This window comes from Hippopotamus amphibius, chromosome 8 (assembly GCF_030028045.1).
Source record: "Hippopotamus amphibius kiboko isolate mHipAmp2 chromosome 8, mHipAmp2.hap2, whole genome shotgun sequence".
In the NCBI taxonomy this organism is placed as follows: domain Eukaryota; kingdom Metazoa; phylum Chordata; class Mammalia; order Artiodactyla; family Hippopotamidae; genus Hippopotamus; species Hippopotamus amphibius.
This window is the reverse complement of record NC_080193.1, coordinates 105,190,348-105,215,437: the sequence shown is the minus strand read 5'-3', so window position 1 is coordinate 105,215,437 and position 25,090 is coordinate 105,190,348. Positions and strand designations below refer to the sequence as shown.

General features: G+C 39.7%; 1 protein-coding gene across 1 annotated transcript in view; it reads right to left on the bottom strand.

The window, feature by feature from the left end:
- The window catches only part of SATB2 (SATB homeobox 2), a 181,366-nt gene that overhangs the window by 28,023 nt on the left and 128,253 nt on the right, over positions 1-25,090 (bottom strand). Inside the window, exons 9-10 of the mRNA XM_057745861.1 lie at positions 21,682-21,837; positions 5,759-5,956 (exon numbers count right to left, since the gene is read on the bottom strand). Of these exons, the coding sequence (XP_057601844.1) occupies positions 5,759-5,956; positions 21,682-21,837 (354 nt within the window). The remainder of the gene's footprint in view (positions 1-5,758; positions 5,957-21,681; positions 21,838-25,090) is intronic.

Below are 25,090 nucleotides of genomic sequence, written 5' to 3'. Positions count from 1 at the left end.
GTCTATCTGCACATTTCCTCACGACTAGGGTAGAGTTTCAAATCTCTAGAGCCACATTCAGACAGTAGGCTTTGAACAAGAGCTTAGAATGAATCCAAGATGGGAGAAATTCTAGTATCCCGGTTAAAGAATTTGTAAACCTCCTTAATTGATTAATTAATTACCTATTTATTTTCTTAGTGTCCTTTTGAAAGCAAATTCACAAATCATAATATACCTACAGCTGAAGCAGAAAGCCATGATCAAATTCTCAGGGCTTAATCATAGATTTCAAATATGCTTAAACATTAGCAATGAGAGTCACATTCCAAAGCTATTTCAAAAGTGCCAAAGAAGCTTAATGAAAAGTGAAAATTTCAGTCATAATGATTCTTTGACACCACACTGATGAGCTACAGGTTTCACTGCATTGAATATCCTGTAAAAAAGAAGCTAACAAAACTAGATCTATTCAGTAGAATGATTAAAAATTAACTGATGTACATAAACGGCTTTGCCTAATATCAGACAGCTAACAGCAAGTATTCAGCGAAGGCTGGCTACTGCATGTTTAGGAGTTCTTTCTAGCACAGGCAAAAAGTCAGACTCTGAAGGTAGACAAATGTGGATTTAGGGTCCCACTTTGAACAGGTTACTAAACTTCTCTAAGCTTTAGTGTCTCACACGTGAAGAAGACTCCCCCGTCCATCTTGGTGGGGTTTCTACACAGTTTCTCAGCCCCAGCACTATTGACATTTTTAGATCAGATAAGTCTTTGGTAGAGGGGCTGTCGTGTACATTACGGGACATTTGACAGCATCCCTGGCCTACACCCAGCAGATATCAGTAGAATCCCCAAGTTATAATAACCAAAAATGTCTCCAGACACTGCCAAATATCCCATGGGGGCAAAACCACCCCGGTTGAGAACCACTGGTTGACATCAGCACAGGGATTCGGTAGCTTAGAAAATGCTGAGAGTCCCCTGAGTGGCAGCAATCCAGACGAGCCGAGGTATAAGGTTGGTGTCAGCTGTCATCCACCAGGTCTCACATTCTTACTCAGCATACGGCATGGAATTTTAAAACAAGTACTTGTCAGGAAACCACAGAGCAGCAAGCTCAGAATTCCTGAACTTACAAAATAACCCATGGAAACACTGTGGTGGAAATATAATAAAGCAATAAAGCACAAACTACACAGACATGAACGATTTGGCAAATGCTCCCCAATCAGCCCCACTCAGTGACCTAGTCACAGCATGAGCAATGTCCTCTCTTCTCTACTGCATTAAGGGAGAAGTGTGGTCAGAGGAAAGACTGGATGCCAAAAACGCCTGTGTTTTCATTCAGCTGGCGATTCTGGCTTCAGGCAAGGCTCTTCGTCTCTGCTCCAGTTTTTCCAATTGTAGAATGGAGTTGGTAATATTGAATACCCTGACCTAACTAGTTTTTGATTCTAAGTTGAGGATATCCATTCACTATAGGGCCTCAGGTCATAATAACCACTAGGGGGAAAATCACTACAACCACAAGAAATAATTTTGTCTTCAACCTTTTGGTGTGAAAAGTGGAATTTATTTCATCTTTTTTATGGAATGTTTTAGTTTGTCATACCATTTCATCTCACCTATGTTGGTCTTCTTTGCACTATCCATACATGAACTAGAAATATTACGTATATTAGCATTGTGCAACATTTTTATTCCCCAAAGGACCTTTTTAGGCATTTTCCCCTAATCATTTCCCCCCACGTCATTAAATTTTAATATCAGATATACAGAATATCTCTTTATGTACTATGTTCCTTTGGAGGGCAGTAAACAATTGTAAACAAGATTTTTATGCTCCCTAGGAATCAATTTTTACTCCCTGGGGCAACACTGCCCCCACTGAAGGTCCTTAGTGTAGGTGAATCTGGTTTACAAAGTATGTTCAGAGCCTAGAAAGTCCCCTTCTAGAGAGCAGGAACTTAAATGGGGGTTTCGAAAGAGACTTAGAATACCTGAAAGAAAACTGGAGAAACCATGTAATTCCATATGACATCGAATCTACATCACCTGGAGAGATCTGAATTCCTAAGGAAAAAACATCTCATTCTTCAGGACCCCCAAGTCTCCGGGCTGACTATACCCCTCAGTGGCCCCAAGCCCAACTATAACCTAGCTTCATCCCTGAAGGGCAATTCCAACAAATATGCATTTTGAGGATTCTTTTAGGTATTAAAAATATAAAAATAAATGGCACACAATGGCTACTATGGAAGAAACCAGAACTACAGGGCAAAGGCATGTGTGGCTTTAGTGTGGCAGCTTCAGATGTAGGACTCATGGGGCGAGCTGACCTCCCCGGGACAGAGTGCTGGGACAGGAGCAGCCTAAGTGAACGAAGTGGATGGGACATGCACGCATGGAAACAGCATGTGGGCAGTGGGGATCTTGCAGCATGACGGCAAGTGTGTGCCCCAAACAGAGAATGTCAGCTCCAGCCACGTGGCCCAGTGGGTCAGATCTCCTGAATTTCTGGATTGTTATATGAAATCCAGATTTTAAATGAAACCTTCTAATTTCTAAATGTGGACTTGAATTTTTGAAAACTTTCATGGGCTTAAAAAAAGAAACACATCCTCATACAATATAAGACTACCAACTAGCAAACTATTTGTAAACAAAGGGCAAGGAAAATTTCCTCCCTTCTATGAGGAAAGAGGCTCTGACTCTAAGGGACTTCACATCACAGAAAGCACTGACTGGGGAGGGGGTGATTCCAAGCTCCTTCTTTTATCCAGTACATCTGTGAAGTCCTAATTCAACAGACTAATCTGGTGGGTAATTATGTACAATGGTCACTGCTTCATGTCTTTATAATTTAAGAAAAATTGGGGAATAGTGTACCCTAACTACTTAAAAAAATGTAAATGGCACTCTTCCATGACCACAAGTGGGTTGGACTTCTGTGTGCATTTTAATATGCTATATAATCAGACTCTTAATAATCACTGATTTCACCCATACTTAACAATTTAATAATGGCGCATTTTCTGCCTAATTAGACAAAATGTAACATCACCAAACTAATATTACCAACATATGAATTTTTTAATTCCTAAAACATGTAAGCAATTATATCTTCCTAAAATTTTAATTGATACAGGGGCACAAGTGAATCCCAACCCTGAGTCCAATGGCTTAACTTTTGGACAATTACATATATTTTTTTAGTAGTCTGGGACCTTTTTGAATACAGTCCTTCCCAGGTCACAGAGGCTGTGCTAACTCTATTCTCCAGTCTCAAAAGTTCTGCTGGGTAGTTCAAGTTCTCTTCATTTTTCATATCGTGAAAAAGAAATGCAGCATTCAAAGCAGTGTCACTGGGAGATGGGCACAATGTAAAAAAAAAAAAAACAGTGATGTACTAACGATTTTTACAGTTGTTATGGGATCATGGTCAATGGCTAAGACAAAGTCAGTGTAGAGAAAATTACCTTGCTTGTCAACTCTTTAGCTAAGAGCTGAGTGATGGGAATATGAATTCTCTTAGTGATATCAGAAGTTAATGGTAATAGCCACAAAATGCTCAAAACTGAAAAGGAAAATTACAGACTGACTCTTTCTTAGTGATTACTGTTAGCACACTCTAATTCTGACATACTAACATAAAAGGTAATAAAACTCATAAATCAATTGACTGTCTGCTTCTAAGATTTACTTTACTCAGACTAGTCAGTTAAAAGACAAAATATGATGCTGAATATCCTTTTAGCTACCTAAACACAAAGAGACGAGAATTTCTGGACAAAGGGTGGAGACGGGAATATACAGGAGCCATCAACCAAATGAAGGGAGGTCCGTATTTTAATGGAGAATAGGTATTAGTATTCTTATCTCAAACTTCTCTAAATTTTCAACTTTGTCATCATCCTGTGATAAAAAAGAAACTCTATAAATGTCTCTGATAAATCAATTTTTCACTCCTGTTCTGTTCCAAACCTTGCCTGCATTGACTAAGGTGGACCCTGAATGAAAAGTCCACACAAAGTCGGTGGTCTCCTGAAGCTAGTCGTTGGCCCTGTGTTGGTTCAATACAGAAGTTTGGATCAATTCACACCAAAATGAGAAAAACAGGGTGATGGTGAGTTTTTCATATGACTGGACATATACATTTGTAAGATATTTTGCCAGAGGCTATCCTTTTCATTAATTTGTTATTAAAGGGTATTTAAATGTATGAAATATATGGATAATAAATATGAGCATCCCTTGAATTTTTTGAATAAACTTATTTTCCATAATAAAAGGCTGGTGAACCTACAATGGCACCCTCTTTAATTTTAATTTCTACTGAATCTCAAAATCTAAAAACCCCTGCTATATGTGACTTAGCATGTTGGTCTCCTTATCTACAGGGGGGTACCCCAGTGTTTGGATGAGGCCCCAGCCAAGAAAGGACAAGAGAGGGAAGGGAGAGGCTGGTCCTGAAGAGTAGTCTTGGGGCTCATCTCTGGGGAATGAGTCACCCAAGCACTAGTCCAGAGCCAGAACAGCGGGCACTGCCACTCATTAACCAAGCAGCCCCTGTCACTTCCCCTCTCTGAGTTCACTGTGGATACTATAAGAGACTCCTGCGGGTGCTCATAGCTCTATGCACTCATGAGTCTAATGATCTGGGCGATTCACTCTGTGCCTTTGGAAAGTGACCAATGAGAGCACTGACTGAGATGTCAATATCTGGATGAAAAGTGATATAATGGCCCCACTGGCTTCCGGCTTCTCCCCCTGCACATGAGGGTGGAGCAAGGGGAAAGGAGACAGGAAACCTCAGGTAGAGCATTTCACTGTGTCCTTCATCACCTCTCCTATGCTATCCAATCAAGATACCACGTCCCACTCTTCCTTCATCCACATCTTCCATTCTTCACACACGTGCACTCATGCATGCAGGCCTGCCTCAGTGGTCCTCTTCTTGCTACACACAAGGAAATTCAGACAGGCCTTAAAGGACCCTCTTTGGTGGCAGTTGGGATTGGTGGTATTGGGCAGGAGGACAAATCTCACAGTCCATCAAAACAATCTGTGGCACAATGTGAAGGGGTGTAACCGTAGAAACCCTCGTTGATATTTCTTCCTGAAAGTAACTGACTTTAGACTACAGCAAGAGTCAGTAGTTAAAATCAATGACTTTCAGAAAGAAATGTTATTTCTCTCAATGAGAGCAAACATTTAAGCAAACAAAACATGCAACCCAAATGAAGGTAGATTTCTAAAAGAGAGAAAATCAAAGACAGCAGGAATTCATCTAAAAATACTAAGAATCTATCACCATTTCTCTCAACGGTTTAACTGAGTTCCCTAGCTCATGTGGATATTTCTTTTCCTCAGCCTAATGAAACATTCCTTGAGGAATTCTGGATCAATTCATTGGCTACTTCAGAGTTTTTTCTTTAGAAAATGAACTGATGGAAACAATGAACTATGGTTTCTAATTGGGAGATTTAATTCTCCACGAGTGCTCTGGCTTCACAATCCCACACGTAAAATGCTCTCAGGAAAGCAGCTGCCCTTGGATTCGACGTCTCAGTCATTTGTGTGTGTGTGAGAGAGAGAGAGCATGTGTGCAGATGCACACACACACTGCGCCCACCGAAAATGGGGCCCTCTGATTTGGGGGACATGGCACGAGACCCCTTCCGAGGGGAGGCTGATGCGGTGTCCCTCTTTGACCCTCCACAGCTACTGGCACCAACAGCTCTGCTCAGGTTCTGGGGAGAAGGGGACACCCACCTGCACTGGCTCGGGGGGAAGCTGGACCACGTGCTGCATGCGCTCACTGTGATGATGCCTTGACTCCTCCTCATAAATCACATCCCTCTCGTGCTGGGGAAGGTTCAGAAAGCGGCGGATGGTACAGAGGTTCTCCCAGAGGGTGCGGTTTTCTGGGCTGGGGTTCTCCTTCCAGCGGAGCAGTTCACACAGCCAGCCCTAGAAACAGAGACGGTCACTTGAATTAACCTGCAGAGTGCAGAGCAGCAGAGGGGGGTTTGAATGCAGTCAGGTACCATACCCATTTATCATATTTTTACGTCAAAATTACTCCCACCAAACTGGGGAAATACTGATACAGCCTGACAACTCTGCAGACCAACCAATGACCATGCATATAGTTACACCAATACCTGAGAATCTTCAGCCTTGTTAATTATCTTGTCACCCTTCCTGCTGAATATATTCTCAATTAATTTACAGTTCCTTTGTAAAAGATACTCAAGGAAGATTCAACCAGTTCTCAGAAAAAGTAATTCATGTTGGTCAGCTACAATTTTTAAAAATTACCCATTTGGATAGTACTCCATTCCAAGAAAAAAGTGAAGATGAACAAATATTATTACAAAATGGCAAATTCTAAAGAAGAAAAGATACCTAAGTACAAGTAGCATTGAGTTCTCTAGGAAGGAAATAGTCTCATAATTATCAATAACGCCACCATAACAGCCTTAGCTAGAATGAAAAAAAGTGTGTATCTGCTCAATCTCTGAATGCCCTGGGCTCGAGGCCCTCTTAACCATCACCTTCCCACCTCAGCCACACCTGCAGGAAGGTAGGCAGTTGGATGGGTCACACCTGCAAATGTCTGCCTCCCAACTCTGGCATCCGGATGTTCTCTTGCTCGCAACTGCACGAGAAAGAAAATGTAATGCAAATAATGATGGATTATATGAAAATAATACAGAGGATGCTGTCAACATCGCTCACTGACTCATGTCAAAATATTTTACCCAATAGCTTTCTAACCCATCATTTCCAAGCTACGTCGCTAATTTTAAAAACAAGAACTGTCCCACATCACACCTCCTGCAAGAGTAACAATTTTTCTAAAAAGGTGCATAAGTAAACACAAATGACTTTGTAAAAAATAAACCCCAAACCTCAACAAATTCTATATCACAACTTGTAAGCCAATGAAAGTTCCTGACACGCATTATAAAAACCCCTTATAATATCATAAGCTGTTGTTTGTCTAACTCTCCACTGTCTTCTGCCTTTACCCAAAAAAAGGCAAGATTTGATTATCTCCGCTGCATCAGCCAAGACAGCAACACCAGCTGTTCTCATTGTGCAGCCTCTTCCTCGCGGCCTCCATGTTAATAACCTGATCATTCCATTTTCTCCTTCAACTGCCGGCTGCAGCACCGCGAAGAGACAAAAACCCAGGCCCATCTGCAGCAGCTGTAGGCACTGAACTGTGAAGCCACTGGGGATTTATAAACTAATCTGTAACACAACACTGCCTTGTTTTTACAAGTGAGAGGCCACATTTGCGCAGACCTGATCTTTTCTTGCAATAAACTGGGAGCTGGGGAGAGTTAGAGGGTTAGGAAGAATGAAAACAAGATATCTAATCATTTGCTTGGAAATGTTTTTCCAAGTATTTTCATAGATATTTTTTTCCAACTCAATTGAGAGACAAGTAATAGTTGATTCTCAAGGTGCAACATATATGAAAATTGAAGATGATGAAATTTTTTATCCCTATCAGAAAATAAATTATATTTAAAAAAATCTCCTAGTCCCAAAGTGTTTCCTCAAGGGTTTCTCTGTACAAAGCAAAGAATTCATGAAATGGAAAATAAACCATCTGTGGAAAAAATAAGCTCCTATTTCTCTGTCTTTTCACAGATCTGAATGTAGGACTGAACTCTTTCAAATGTTTCAAACAGGTATGTTTAACATCTCCCAGGGGAGGCTACAGCATGGAGACCAATCGTTTAACAGAAAATAAAAACAAAAACCTACATCTGTTAAAAGATGAAGTTCTAAGATACCCAGACCTTAAGGAGGACAGCACCTGCTGATCCGCATGAGGAGTGAATTGCATTGTGGGAAGCCACAGCTTGAAAGGAGACAGGTGACAGCTGAGTGGTATCTCCACTTATGATACTCGGAATGTCTCGCACAACATTCATTGCTGCATTTGATTTATATGCGCTGTTATAATCTGCACTCATTACAATCACTTAGAACAAACTACAGGCCTCGTTTATGGACTGTGTGCTGTCTGCCATCAGTCTTTAAGAAGTGTAGTGCTCAATTTGCCCACTGACATGCAAGGTCCTGACCTTGAAGCTATTAGGGAGCAGATTAGACACAAGTGTGATCATGTGTGCAGACATAAGCAAACCAAATTAATTTCTGGCACAGGGAGGTAGCCAACAAGACCCTGCTCTTAGGGCACCAGAGAACTTCCTCAAATCCCTGATGGAGCTGAGCTAATAGCATGTTTCAGGGAACCCAGTTTTGAAGATGAAGCACATTCATGGTATTTAGAGGGTTATTCATCTAGTTTCCCCGCAAAGTGTTTGCTTGGCTGATCAGATTAAGGGATGGAGCCTTCAACAGCGCACCCCCACCACAGCAGGCCCCAAGAAATCTGTGATACTTCACAGCCTTGGACATATTGCACCATGTGTACCCAGCTGCTTCAATAATTAGCTTATGAATGTATCAGCTGGTTCTGTGATTTTTATAAATAATAACTAACCTACAGAGCAGAAACATTGTCAGGAGCCTCACAGTCACACAAAACTGCAAGGTACTCCTAACTCTAACGTGCTCTTCTACAAAATGCCAGTATTCCCTACGAGTGGAGCTCCTCGGATGCCATCTATAAATATTTATCCTGCATCTGAAACAGCAATGTATTTTTGTCAGTTTTCTTCACGGCAGCCATGATTCGCTTTCTCCTCGCTCTGACTCACTTGCTCATCTTCCGGAAATCTATTCTTCCACCTCACTTCCCATCTCGCCCTCCATCTTTTTATTCACATGATCCTTCCACCAGCCCATGTGGGATGCTTATCTCTGTTTTCTCAATAGGGTCTCTTATTAGCTTGCTTGGTAGCTAATGAATGTGCCAGAAAGTGCCACGCTATTGCCTGAACACACACGTATGTAACTGTGAGTGAACCCACCACAGAAGAGATAAAGAGCCCCCACATTGGGAATTTTTTCATTTATATAATTTTTGCATGCCATCCAAGAAAGTTTTGCAGTATCAGGCAAAAAAAAAAAAAAAGTGTAAATGTCAAATAAAACAGTGACAGATGACAGTATTCTCTATTGAATAGCACTGTTTCTGTCGTGCATGTTCAATGGGAACTCATGAATTATTAATAAACAAATCTCCTTTTTCTGTTAAAAATCTCAAGTAGGTTTTTTGTTGTTGTTCCCTATGTGTTATGTGGAGCATTCCAGGAGAATTATTTTCATTTTGGAGATGCTGATACAGAAGTTCATCTGATTTCCAGCCTTGGCCAGCCTTGTGAGCGGTCACCAGGAACTGTGGAGTATATACCTAGCTGTGATTTCTCTTTTAGTCTGGTTGTAAGCTTTGACCAAAGGTTGGCTGAATATTCATACAGTCAGCTTATCTTTTTTAGCGTGGGGAAACTGAGGCTGAGTTACATGTGCCTGAGCACAGCTAGGAAGCACAGAATATTCAATTTGGAGACCAAACTGCTAAGTTTCTGTTCAGACATTAAATTATTGGGTGACCTTTGGATAAGTGGTCACTCTCTTGGATCTTCTGGAAGCTTAACTATAAAAGGGGGGTTTACAAAAGACAGCCTCTAAGTTCTCTTCCAGCTCCACACTCCATGATCTATTACCTTGTTATTTGTCAGAAACAACAGATAATGATTAGCCATCAGGGTCAAAGTACAAAGAATAAAACCACCTTGGTCAAAGTCATCAAGGTCAACATCACCAGTGATGACTTATCTGCAACCATGAACTCTGTGATATGATTCACTGCAAAGGATACAACATAGTATCTGAGGCAGTCTTGCCCCAAATGCATAACCTCAGTCCAATCATGATAAACCCTAGTTGAGAGAATTTCAATGAAATAACCAACCAGTACTCTTTAAAAAGTGGCAAGGTCATTAAAAAAGGAAAAAAAAAAAAGAAAGGAAAGAGTGGGGAATGGTCACAGACTGCAGAAAACTAAGGATAAATAACTAAATGCAATGTGGTTCCTGGCTGGAATCCTGGCACAAAAAAAATGGACATTAGTGGAAATACTATTAATATTTAGTATAATATTAATAAAAATATTAGTGAAATTAAAATAAAGTTCTTAGTTTAGTTAACAGTATTAAAACAATGCTAATTTCCTGGTTTCGATTATTGCACTGTGGTGATATAGGTGTTACACTAGGGGAAGCTAAATGAGAAATATATGGAAAACATTATTTTGCAAAATCTCTGTCTAAAATGTATTCAAAACAAAAAGTCAAAAAAAAAAATACAGATAATACCTGGAACTTACATAGGAAAATGTACATGGAACTTAAGTATAATGATGCCAAGGAATTTATGATTAAAACACTTTTACCTTCAAAATCTGAACCCAGGGAAAGAATATAAGTTCAAAGGCTACATCCTTGTGATCAATGGTTAAAGAGTTCCCAAGCATTCAGGGCATAAGCAAATAATACCTATTAACATCTCATTTTAGTCACCTCATCAGCCTTTTAAACAAATATATTTCCCTCAGTAGAAAAAACAACTCTGACCACCTTTTCCCAACTATGCAGGTGAGGTGACACTCACACCAGTCAAGATATAGTTTGTTTACAATCCACATGCTTCTAAAAAGTTGTATGTCAATCTAAATTTACAAAGCAAATAATGTTGTAAATGTATTAGGAATCCTTACTACTTAAAGAAACGTATCATTTTCTCTTTTTGAAAGATGAATACTACCCCCTTGGTTTATCTTTTAGTAAATTGATAGTTTTATTAAGGATTTACTTAAATGAGACACCTCTAGTTCACAATTCAAGAGCATTAGGAGAGGTAACAATAAGAAGCACAATCTACTCCTGTTTTTCCTTCACAGTCTCATCTCCCATCAATTTCCCCTGGACCCTGTGCTGCGGCCACTGTGAATTACTCACAGTCCCTGAACAGGCCTGGTATACTTGCATCTTCATGCTTTCGCTGATGTTACTCCCTTTTCTGGAAAAACTCACTCAACCCTCTACCCCCTCTATGAGAAGTTGTACTTCAAGGCTCATCTGACACGGTCTTACCTGATCTCTTGTAAGAACTGATTACTCACTCCTACATGATTCAAAAGCATATTGCTTACACCTTTTCACAATTTGATGATGATTACTGTTACCGCTGGGCACACCTGCACCCCTATCAGAACAGCTTCTTAACAAGGGTGGAGGGAAAGGGTTGATTTCTTACTCATTTTAGCATTTTCAGAGCAGGGTATAGTTTCTTGCGCATAATAGATGCTCAAAAAATGCTCCATAGATTGAATTGAAATTATTAGAGTGTACAGAAATTAGCCCAGATGAATGTTTTATGGCCTCATATTAAAAGAGTTAGTGTTGGAGTGGAGCACTAATTTTCAAAAGCAACCCTGTCAACATTCTGAGCGTTTTTTTAATCCATCTCTAATGCATGAATATGATAAAGAAAATAGGGTGATCCAATCTACCCCATTATATAAATGCAAACAGTAACAGGTCTCTCAGAACATTTATTTAGCTTATAAGCTTGTTTTGAGTACACATCTACTGTGTGCTATGCTTTTTACTTAAAAGGTTAATTGAGATCACCAATAGGGAAGTAAGTAATTCTGACCACCAAGTTCAGGGAAAATGTGATCACAGAGAACAGGACTCATAAGGTGGGCCTTGAAAGATAAAGATGAATTTCACCAGGTGGGCAGAGAAAGTGACTGGAATCACATTCCAAGCAGAGATAATATTATCAGTAAATGAAGGGGCTTATAAAATTATCACATTCGAGGAATCAGAAGCAACTTCATGTGGCTAAAGCACAGTCTAGAAATGGAGGTGGTGGTCAGATTATACAGAATGCTATGTAAAGAAATTTCGTCTTAATCCTATGGGCCATGGGAGTCACTGAAGGCTTTTTAACTGCTATGACAAAGAATTCTTTTCTTTCTTCTTTCCTTTCCCTTCCTTCTTTCTTCCCTCCCTCCCTAACCCCCTCTCTCTCTTCCTTCCTTCCTTCTTTTTTTAACAAGAAGTCCTTGGAGAAAAGACTATGATAAAGTCAAGAACACCACTTACCCTAGCCTATTTTTTCATAGTGAAATCATGTTGCTGGATATTAATCAGGGCCCTCAATGACCTGCTAGTGGTAAGTTACATACTTCATAAGCTTCATCTTCCAGAAGTTTTCATTCTTAAAACAATGACATATATCATAAGCATCAAACTGTATCAATCATTGTATAAAATCTATTCTCATCACTTCAACCATTTTCATGTATGTGTGTGTATGCTGTTGTTGTTGAAATGAGAATTTTTAAAGCTCTCTCACATTGAAAATGAATGAAGAAGGACAAGATCTATTACACATAAAAATATTGAAAGGTTTAAAAATTTCAAGTAGAGAATAAATGAGTGACGTACTCTCCAAACTACATACCAAATGCTGAGAATATTCAAATGAACAGGAAGGTCAGAACAGTACTACAGCCCAGTGTTTGAATTTGGAGCCCATCATATATGGGTTTGAATCCTAGCTCCAAGCCTTAGGTTTAAGTGATGGGGGAGGGGAAGGAGATGGAAAGAGTGGGGTTCCTGTCCGTGGTACTGAAATTTCACTGTATACTAAGTTACTCGTTTTCCTACCCCAGGACAAAGGAAATAACTCCAATGTCTCCCTGTTCCTATATTTTTTTCCTTTAAAAAAATTAACTTCTGTGTTTGTGAGAAATATCCTAGTTTTTATAATATTTCAGAACAAATACAAACCAGGACTTGCTAAGAAACAAATGCAAGTTCACAGCCTGCTGTGATTTCCAAAAAGAGATACAGTAAATAAGCTTGTTCCCATTAAGTAAGGTTGTACTCCCCTTGAAGGCAAGCCCTGTCACAGTCGTTACTGCTCCCCTGATGTACCTAGCACAGAGCTGACGAGTGAACTCAATCTACAAAGAGAAAGAAGCCCCCACCCCCTTCGCCCATCTAGGAACTCCAATGAATGAATAAGTCGGCAAATGAACAGTTCTTCAGGAGAATGACTCAAGGCTTCTTGCAACAGAAATGTAAAAGGCCATTTACTCACCCACATCTTCAATACAGAAAATGTCAGCATATGTAACCAAAAGGAAATGTTTTCTGAGCGTCTCAAAAGAAAATTCATATTATTAACCACAGACAGTTCGCTTTCTAAATGGAAGCACATAAAGTCCCCAAACAAACTTTTGTAACTGTGAAAGAATTTCTCTTCAGCTGGTTGAGACTCTTCTCAAGTGTGAAATGAGCCAGATAATATTCAGCTCTTGTTTCTTAGTCACCGAATTCTCTTTTCATGAATCCAATAAGTGTCTATTAAAATAAATAAACCCCCTAATGATTCAAGATAACCTAATCAAGAAAACTGAAATGGATAAAAGGCTAAACTGCAAGGGAGACCTGTCAAGGGCTTCAATGAATCCCTGACGAGGAGGTCATCTAAAGCTGGAAAAAGATTTATGCTGAACATTCGGTTACAGTTCAAGGTTAATTATTTTACACCTTGAATGTAATAAGTAAAAATGATCTGCTTTTTTTTTATTTCTCAAAATTGTACACTAAGTTCTAAACTGTATTTTCACGGGGACTAATTTTCAGCTGTCTCTGGGCATGTGTCTCACATTTCTACGGATGTGTTTGTAAAGACTGAATCTGTAATTGAAAGTAATGAAAATCTTATTTCTGAACAACTCCTTAACCTCTGTTATAAAGGGCTCAAGTCAAGAGGGGATTTTGTAAAATCTTGTTGTCTTCCTTACCATAGAAATATGGGATATACATAGCTGTATAATAGTACAGAGATTTGGTATGACTTTAAGTATGTGCACACATTCACATACACACACATGGGAACATGCACATGCACCTGGAAAAAGCACCCATACCTGTCAAAAAGAATGAATGAGTCTTTTCCACTTAAATATTAGGAAGATATTAATAGCAAAATGTACTAGACTAAAACATCAAGGAGAAAACAACCAAAATATTTCCTGTCCCTGACTGTGGGTCCAAATTCCAGCCTATCTATGATGTAAGACTATATATATCATGCACACTGCCTCAAGAACTTATAAGTGCAGGGGGTTGGGGGTGGAGGAGCGGACACAGCAGAAAACCAGGAATAAGACTTGTTTGAAAGATCAGGGCTGGGACTAGAGTGGGGCAAGCAAGCAACTACTGTGCAAAATAGAAGGAATGTGACTCTCAAAGTGTGTGCCTCCTTGAATTTTGCACCCTAAGACCTGGCGTGCCTAACCGTAGTCTTGGCCCTGTGAAAGGAAGATGATGAAATGGTTTCTACAAGACAGTAGGAATCATTCACAGGCACCAACGTTCTCTAACTGTAAGAACCATGGTTTAACTCAATGTCATCTTTGAGAGAGGGCTGGCAGAGTTCAGAAACATGGCTTTTAATACATCAAGTTGATTTGCTTCAAAGTCACATGCAAGTTTCTAAAGGTGCATGTCATGAACAGGCAAGATAATGTAACTCGCAGGTTTCTGCAGCACATAAAGATGTGCTTAAAACCAGTACAGAAACTTTAGCAATGGATAAAAGTATCTGACATTTTATGAACTGCATATGCACTCTGTAATTAACCTTCATTGATATCTAAGGGCTCCCACAAAGGCTAGTTTTAGGGCATGAAACATTTACATAATTAATTGTGGGAGTGGTAAAAAGAACCCAATTCCTCACTATAGGGTTGATGGAAAAACTGAAATCTTGAGGGAACTTCTGTTGATCATTTCTCAAAAGAATCTAATCCTTTGAATTATGCTGAGAGAAAAAGGAAGAAAGTGAAAGGTTCAACCTGATGCTTAGGCATCATTGTACTGACTGCCCACTTAGTTTGGCATTTGAGAATACTGAGAAGCCGAATTTCTTCACTACTAGGTATAATAATTTTTTTTCAAAAGGTAATTGCAATGTAAATATATATTTATTTTTTTCATTTGAATTTGGTGGACAGCCCTGGCACCGTGGTATATATGCCCCAGTTGACAAGAGTAGAAACTGCTTTTTGATAGATTGTCAAAATGTGCTCCAAAGAAACCTGCCCAGCAGGAAGGGACAGCTACTCAGGCAAGGCCACATGCCTCATTTTGGTCTGCCTTACACACTGAAGACAAGATGACAAAAGCTAAAGCACTGGGAGTGAGACTGAGACCACCAACTCATTCTACACGGGGCATCACATGGCCAGTTTTTCCTGCCACTCTCTATACCAGAGCTTGGGGTAGTCAAACATTTACTTCAACGGCCCGAGCAATCGTAGCCCCAACAAAGCCATCTGCATAAAGGGAACCTAATAAATAAGGTAACTGTCAAACCACTTTCTGTGCAAAGTGGCAAAGCTGATCCTTGTGCAATATTTTCTAAAGACTAAGAAACTAAATAATGAGACTAAGATACTTTATAATTCATAAATTTACTCTCCCTCATGAAAAGATGGCTTTATAGTTTTAACTTATCTTACTACAGTATAAGTTAAGAGGAAAACTTGTAGTTTTAACTGGTCTTACACACCTGTGCAAACCCACACTTGCACATCAGAAGACTCTAAAAGGCTAATAGATTAATCCATAATCTCTGGATGGTGGAATTATGGGTGATTCATGTGTTTGCCTTCACACTTTTCTTCATCTTCTTCATTTTTTAAAATGAGGAGGGGGCATACAGGTGATGTTCAGGGCTGGGAGGTCACTTCCTGAAGCCCCGCAAGGGCACGTGGCTTTGCAGCACGGGGGCTCGCAGGCCGCAGACCGGAGGTGGGCCCCAGGGAGGAGCGCAGCAGGGCGGCGGCGGTGTGGTTCCCTCCCCGGATGCCGCCGCTGCACGCGCAGGGGAGCCGGACCGCTGGCTCAGCACCAGCGTGACCAGCGCCACTTGCGGGGCCCACCCTGTCAGAGAGGGAGACGCGGGAGGTTCCGGTTGTTCAGGGTTTCGTTTTGTTTTATTTTTGTTTATTATAAGTGTCTTATATTGGCCAAAACTGTAGTCAGCTGAGTTATTTAAAATGCCTTACCTGAGGGTATAGGGGCAGCAACCTCATCAGCTGGAATGTAAACACCATTACTTTTAACATGAAAGGATTGGAAGCAATTTACATATCCACCAAAGGAAGAGGGTCAAATAAATTGTGGCACATCCATTCCATCGAATGCTATACAGCAGCTTAAAAGAATAAGGGGGCTATGTGTGCTGATTTGGGAAGATCTTTTAAGATTTATGAGGAAAAAAATCAAGGTGCAGAACATATGTAAAGTATGTTAGTCATTTGTTCATAGGGACAAAGAAAGTATATGAATTCGTATTTCCAAAGATAGAGGAGAAATGTTAGCAGAGGCTGCCTATGAGGATAGCTAAGGCAGTAAGAGATGGAGGAAAACTATTCACTGTATAATCTTTCATTCCTTTTGAAGCTGGTACAATGAACATATGCTACCTACTCAAAATAAATAACCTTAAAGAAGAAAAGAAATGCCTTTGAGAATTAAAAATAAAACGAGGAGGTTATTACTTAAGTAATCATAAAATAGAAGTTATTTCCTTAAAAAGGAAATAAGTACAACTAACTTATGCCTGGGACATTTTTAAGAAGAGACACAAAAGCAAAGATTAATATGGTAACCCATGATTGAATGAAGAAAATATGTCAGCACACACACTAACTGTGACATAAACTCCAATAGCAAAGAGCACTGAAAGGGAGGAAACAAACCAAATAATATACCAACGATCTTTCTTTATGTAAAGTTGTCTGTCTTTATTTTCACTTTTAAAAGGATCTGCCATGGAGAACTGTATATTTTAAATCATTTAGCCTGTTAAGCAAATTAGATCATCTATAAGGAGATATTTTATAATAAAGAAGAATGTCCATAAAATCTGAATTTGTGATCTACATCTAAAGCTTAAAGTAGCCTTCTATTTAGGATTATAATTTGTTAAGTCAGCAGGTGAGAACATGGTTTTTTTTTTTTTTTTTTTGGTGAAACAGTGACAAGGAATAAAGGCCAGTCAGTACACAAAATCTATTTAATCCTAACGCACATACAGCACAGAGCATACTAAAACCCAATCGCCATGAACAACACAACTTCTATGGAGGAAATGATTTCAGAATTGTATATCGAAGGCCAGAAACTCCTTTTCCCCAGCTGCAATGGGATCACAATTGTGCCTCCCTCCCTATTCTGCAGTAGGAGTGAAGACTTCCCCACTCCTGATCCTAGTGGTAGCTCCTGCAGCTTGGGGGCCTGGGAAGGTGTGTGTGGCAGGGATGAGAACTCCAGGATTGGCAGGGGTCTTTATTGTTTTGGTTTTTTTAAATTAATTTATTTACTTAATTTATTTATTGGCTGCATTGGGTCTTTGTTGCTGCACACGGGCTTTCTCTAGTTGCTGCAAGCAGGGGCCACTCTTCATTGTGGTGTGCAGGCTTCTCATTGTAGTGGCTTCTCTTGTGGAGCACGGGCCCTAGGCGTGTGAGCTTCAATAGTTGCAGCACATGGGCTCAGTAGTTGTGGCTCACGGGCTCTAGAGCACAGGCTCAAGAGTTGTGGCGCACGGGCCTAGTTGCTCCGTGGCATGTGGAATCTTCCCAGGGCAGGGCTCGAACCCGTGTCCCCTGCATTGGCAGGCGGATTCTTTACCACTGCGCCACCTAGGAAGTCCTGGCAGGGGTCTTTAAATGTTGGTGGAGATGAGGGCATCCTACCGATGTCATCTCATCAGAGACCCCTCTGGGTCCATTTATTCCCAGAACACTCCCTTTCTTTTATCCCAGCAGACTCCAGGATTGGCCCTTTCATTACCACCAACTGAGCTTTTACAAACAGCTTGTTTATTTCTCCTTTTTTTGCGTTATCTCAGCTTCTCTCTACCTTACTAATATAGAAAGCAAGACCCATCCCCCAACCCTGCCAAAATAAAAAGAATGAAAGGAAGAAAGAAAGAAAAGAAAAAAGAAAGCAAACCCATTGCCCATCTAACATTTTTGTTTGTTTTTATTTTTTTAATGGGGGCAAGGTGGAACAGGGATTAAAATAAGCTCCTTCCCATTCCTGTACCTACGCTATTTTCACCCAAATCTAGTAGGAAAAGACAGTCACATATGTAGAGTTGGGTCTTTGGGTATACAAATAACAAAGTTTCACTCTCCTTTCAAAAGAAAACCAACCTCAGATCATCCTCAGCATTCCATGAGCTGAATACTGTAAGCAATATAAAAAAGAGAAGAGGGTAGGATAGGAGAGAAACAGTGAGTTAATGTTTGGGGAAAGGGGCAACTGATGTCAAAGGAAAGAAAGTGGCTGAAGATGCCATCACAAAGCACATGGCCAGCCCCGGAGGACTGCAGTGGGGGTGCCCACGGTCACTGTGTTTGCTCCCTGCTGGACTTCCATTTCCCAGATCACATGTGATAAGCTGCAGTTGGGGAGGAAGGGGGAAAGTAACCCTACAGAATTTGAATAAGAGGGATAGGGGGATTACAAGAAGCTACAAGGGACAAGGAGTTCCTGTAGCTGCTTAGGCTGCGTGCTGTGGTGCTCATTCCCTGGTGGCCCTTTGTATGTAAGAGCCTTACTGAAGGTGTGTGGAAAATGTCATATGCCTCTACACTATGGCTCCTACTGAGGACCCACACTCCTAGTTCACAGAGAACAACCATGAACCACAGTACATCCTACCCCATGAAGACTGATAATCTGAATATTCTGCAGAAAGAAAAGGAAGAGAGTCTTCAGAACACACACACACACACCCCCACCTAAAACTGATCCCAAACTGAAAATGAAGCACAAGTAAAAGGTGAATGTGCATAAGCACACGTTTCCCTCGTATTTTTTTCCTCTGCTTTTCTTTCTTTGACTCCTATCCCAGGAAGAAAGGGGCGAAGGTCAGATAGAAGACACTCAATGGCATCAGATGATGGACTGGCCTGGCTATGACAAAGGAGCTGGAGCCCAATTAAAGGAACTGGTGGTCGTCGACCCTACAATTGTGCCCTGATGTAGCCCACACACTAGGAAACACACACTTTCCAGGAATATTATTTTCACCAACAGGTCAACAGACAAAACTGCAAATATTTGCCACTCTTTGAGCTCCTTTTCTGAACCCCTCCTCCAACTGTGTCTGTTCCTTAAACACTTACAGTCCTCAAGGACCATCCTGGCCCACCACCTTTAATCTGTAAAAATTTCCTCCCTTTTTCCTACCCTTTATTGAAAGTTTACCTAACACACAGCAGTGTTAGGTATTATTCTTAATATGGTGACAGCAATTCACACCAAGGAGTGAATGAGATTTAATGGAGGATTCCTTTCTATTTTAAAGGACATTTCAAATGGAAGGGGAGGGTTTGAACTGGGCCTTTCAGGCTGCAAACCCACTCCAGTTCACAAGAGTTCGTGTTAAAGGTTCTCCTAACTTCATGCCCAAGAGAATGGAGTGCCCTTGCTATTCATCTACCTTCTCAGTCACTCCATACATACATACACACACCCCCCTTATGGGTACGCACCAAATACATGTGCAAGGTACCACATCATGAGATTGATTTCACTAGGTATGCTTTTAGTAGTACTTACAAAGCAGAGTGAATATCTTATGTTAAATTGCCTTTGAAGCTATCAGTTAAGTTCATTTTGTTTGGCAGTGCCATTTTAAAAAAACTTAACACCTGATTTGCAAACCTAGTCAGGTATTTACAAATAAAGTTCCCTATTCATAAATGAAAATGAAATCATTGTCCCAAAGGAAAAAAGAAAAACAAAACATCTTATCCCCATTTAGGCTCAATCTTATTCTTTAGCATATTAATTCCTAGAGCTATGTTTTCCTCCAAATTCTACAAAAACAGGGCTACTGCGTTCTTCAGGAGGCAATAAAAATTTGGACAGCTAAGTTTGTGCCAACAGGCAAACAGTTTTCAAGCAGCCACCTGAATTACTTGGGGAGGCTGGAGGCATCACTATTTCCAGAAGCAATACTGCCAAGTCAACAGGAAGATTACAAGCATTTTGAATCAAGTTCTCAGACTGTGGCCTTCAGTTTTTCTTGAAAGCTGCTTATAAAAGAAGGATTGAGTGAAACTTTGATATTTACATCAAATTGTGACTAAGGGGCAGGTTTGCAAAATCAATTGTGTAGCTTTATACTTACTGCACATTTACCACATATGTCCTTTATTACACAGTGGAAAACCATTAAATGCACAGTAGTTTTGCCAAGTGGCATTATGCATTTAACAGCTTTATTCGTTTAACAGCTCCAACTCTCATTATATTTTGCCATGTGGTACATGGGATTTTATGCATTTAACAGTTTAAGAAGGCTCTATGGTATTTTCTTTTCATGTATTTCATACTATGGTTGGACATTATATCTTAGCAACCTGTATTTCAATGATTTCATTGATGAGAGAAAGAATAATCTGCAAAAATTATTACATCAAAATTGAAAAGGAAACAAAATATTTCAATCCTCTTTGAAATTGCTGGATATTCTACTGCTCTCCCTTTATTAACATTTGAAAAATAACTTAGGTTACTATAAAACTACAGGTTAAAAAAAGCTATTCCCAAAACCATATAATTAGGATAAATATAGTATTTAACTATCATTTTAAAACTTAATTTTCATTAAAAACCACCTTGCTTAATACAACATTCAGTAACTTCCTTTCTTTATAGCACAGGACAGAAGATTTGTTAGGGAGATGATGGACCATTTTACCATTTACATATGTAGGGATGAAAACATTTGTCATGCAAGGCCACAGAGGAAATCAAGCTCAGAATCAAAGGACTCTCAAAATTAAGCTTTAACTAACTTATGTTTCCTCCACCCCGCATTTGGGTAATTGCTAAACCCAGGGATAAATAAGTAGGCACCTCAACCTAACCCATTCTGGGATAGGGCGGCAGTTGTCCCTTTAAAGGAATTGAAACAGATAGTAGATCCCATCAACTGTTGCTGCTTTCAGAAATAAAAAACCTAAGCATCTGTCTACCGTTTTCCCTGGAGTATTCCATTCCCCACCATCCCAGCACTCTGAAAAAATTGTACTGGATAAGCTTCTATGTTTTTCTGTTAAAGATTTTAACACTCACTGTGCAATCCCTGATATGTGTTTTCTCCTGGAAAAACAACTGTATTCTATACATAAAAGAAACACCTGACATCGCAAGGTGTCTCTGGGGCTGGGGAAAAGCAGTTATTATAACATAGTCATTCACTCCCCCTGTGGGAATAAGAGAGGTGATGAGACCTGGCTAAAACCTGGTCTCAGGAAGATGCTATTTTGAACACACTAAGTTTTGCTCAAATACCAAAAAGAAAGAAAAAAGGATACACAGCAGTATTCAGAATGAGGAGAGAAATCATTCATGCCTGATTCTTTTTGAAAAGAAATTCTTTAAAAGAAAAAAAATCTGGTTTTGACTTAGTCTCTATTTTGAACTCTGATGGGAATAAAAGCAAACCGTAGAGCAAAAGGCAGAATGTGACAGAGTCCCTAGGGATTATTATTGTTATTATTATTATAGGAACAGATGTATTTTTATTGGTGGGAGGAGGAGAACGGTCTAATTCCAGCCTTCGCTTTTGCTCTTTTAAAAACCACTCACCTGACTTTTATTTGCAGCCACTTTGGCAAACAGGGCTTGAGACACCTTGGCCCTTTTCATCTCCTGTTGGATCTCGTCATAAATGGCAGCTGTGATGTTGACGTTGGCGCCGTCCACCTTAATGGGGAGGTCTGTTGTCGGTGTCGAGGTTTTGGCCTACCAAGAGACCATGAAAATAATAATTTAAAAAGTGCTGCATTCAGCCCAGCCATCTGTGCAGAAATTATCAAAGGATTTTAGTCAGCTGATGCCAAACTGCATTAGCTACAGAGGGACACTTCCTGTCCATTATTCTAATCAGGTTAATTGTGATTGGAAATAATTGCAGTGCATTCCTATAGGACATGCAGAGTCCTGTCAACCCTGTACTTTCCCCGCACAGTAGCCGAGACAGTTCACAGGTAGGATGGCTACTCTGGGCGCCAAACTCAGGCGATCACCTAACTGCAACACAAGCATGCAGAACACACACACACACGGTTACCTTTTTCTTTCTGAAAACAGTACACCTTGGAGGAAGAGCCAATTCTTCCAGAAGAAATGAGTAAATGGGTAGAGGTCTCTAAATAATAAATTATTACTCAATTTAATGCACTCCCCTGAGTCGCTCTCATTCTTTATTAAAGCTTTATGTATGTCATTCGAGAATGTATGGCTTCCCACCATTAGCATCATTATGCTACCCAGACAGTCACCTAATTTCACCTAGGAAATCAGTGGAAATGAAACAAAATTTCATTTCATAAAACTAGGCTTCAGAATGCCTTTGAAGTGCTGTTTTCATTTTCTTAAACTCATATTATGGTTTTATGTATTCTGCCGTGCTCGTTTTAATTAAATGATTTGCCATCAGTTTCAGAGACAAATGAAGGACAATATAAAGGTATGTATACTTCTTGGGGTTAGGATAACCCTAAAACGTTTGAATCTACTTGATCCAAAAGACTACAGAGCATTTGCTCTGGTGTGTAATGAGAGAAGGCTGGGCAGCCTTTTCAGAACCCAGGGCCACAGGACAAAAGGAAAAGTCTGCCGCAACCCTTGGATTCCTGAGCATGGCCAGCTGATCTGGTCTAAAGAGGATTTTTTTTTCTTTCTTTCCTCACTCACCCTAGAATCCCAAACCACTATGTTCTACCTGTGGATGTCCTGAGCTGTCTGTCCCCCCGCCCCGCTGGATTGACAGTATGCAGGTTTGGAGAAAGACATGGCATGCAGTGTGGACACCGTGGGATCGTTCTCTATAGTGTCTCCAAGCCAGAGTTATGTCCTAAGTTTCCAAGAAGGCTTTGAATCCTACAAGTGCTCAGTGACTTTTGTCATCCTCCTTTCCCTCCGTCTCATACTTTTTCCAATAACCTCAAAGTAATAATAAGAATAATTGATATAGTACTTCTTATGTGCCAGGCCCTCCAGAAAGTGTTTTAATTTATCATCACATTTTATCCTTTTGAGAAAACGATGAGTTAGACATTACTATTTTCACTTTACAGATGAAGACAACTGAAAATAAAAGAGGATACTTAACTAGCTGTCAGGACATGCAGCAGCAAGTGAAATAACCATGATCTGAACTCAAGTCTCTCAGGCTCCAAAGCACAGGCTCAGGAATCACTGTGCTACTGTGCCTCCAAAATCTCCAGTTCATACTGGTGCTGTTTTTACATGTTTCTTCTTGCCCTCCAGTTTGAGGCCTTCCCAAAGCAGTCCAATCCTCTCTCGTCTTTTTTAAGAAAACTCTCTTTTCTTCTTAAAACTTCTAGTTAACCCAAAGTGCTTTTCCTGTTAAGTGCATATTTTAGCATACCATTTCTGCCTTTCTCAATGCAGATTTCTTATTAGCTTTACTGACTGACTCATCTTACCTGACTGGTCAAATCTTCTCTAGAACACTAGGCAGTAAAGTCAAAGCATTAAATTATACGGTTAGGGGCCCAGGCCTTGGAATCAGAATAACCAGAGTACCAGAGTTCAAATCCTAGCTCTACCACTCAGCCATGTGACCTTACACCAGGTGTTTAACCCATCTAAACCTCAGTTTCCTCATCTGTAAAATGGGAAAAACAATGCAAAATGGTGAGGGATGCAATTCATGCAAAATGTTACAATACCTGATACAAGCGCTCAATAAATGATCATTCTTATCCTTGTATTGTTGTTTTGTTATTGTTAAATACATTGAGGAATACTGGCCAACTGAGGGATTACGAGAAGAGGCTCTTGAGGTTGAATCTGAACTTGAAATTTCTTAAATTTGTTTTAAACTGGTAACAAAGTGCTGACAGGGTCTGGAAAATAATCTCCATGCATCTATGCAAGGCTCTGTGTATGTGTCCCCTGCCTTGCTGGCTCCAACTCAAAGGTGGAATCAGTGGGTACCCCTCTGACATTTGTCTGCACAATGAAACCCTTACAGTACAATGGATTTTTGATACTGAGATAGTTCTGTAAAGAATTTTGAATAAGTAGGTAATCATGAAATGTTCTGAGTCTTTAATAACTTTTTCAATGTTTAACCAACAGAAAAAGAAGAATATTCCAGACAATGTAAAAATGTCAGTGCCACGACTATATTCTCAAAAACGTTTTGAGAAAAACATTTTATATTTATTTTCAGAAATCTCAAAACTGTGAAATTAAACGATCGATTTCGCTGTTATCCCTAAAGGGCACCTTTATCTAGGAATTTTCTAGACAGGTTCTTTTGCTGTTCAAAAAAGCAAAATACTGACCTTAACTGTGTGGCCTTGTAAGTTGGTCTGGCTCTGAAAGCTACCAGGTCTTTGAAAAGATGCCTAAGATATCATCTTGTCAGAAAAATATTACGAAGGAGCGGAAAACAAAACACACTGACCTGTGTGATTTTCTAACAAGGAGGAGTGACTTTTTGAGAAGAGTTGCCCAATTAAATGGCCATGAAGCATGGCTAGATTCTCCTGTAATGGTTTAATGGGCTTCAAAAGTGGTAAAAATGTTGGTGAATTTAATGGAAGTAAACATTAGTGCAAATTAATAACTCGTCCAACTCAATAGCTCAATATGTATGCCCCAAAATTTAAAAAAAATAGAAATGAAAATAAAAAAGCTTGGTTACACTGGTCCAAAGTACACAGTCAAGAGACTTATTTTTGGTTTAACAGTATCTAAAATTCATAATTTACTAAAGACTAAAGTTTAAGTACCACAATTTGGCAGTGCACAATAGAAAATTATCTTCAATTTAAAAATCTATTGCAGAGTACAAAATGTAAAGTTAAGATGTGTGAAAACATAGATACACTTGAAAAAGTTCAAATATTTCTATTAGAATAAAATTCTGCTTAATCAGTTCCCTAGAACTTACCAGAAAACAAACTCCTAAACCCAAAACTATAGTATCTAAGCAAAAAAGGCCCTTTATTTTCAAAGT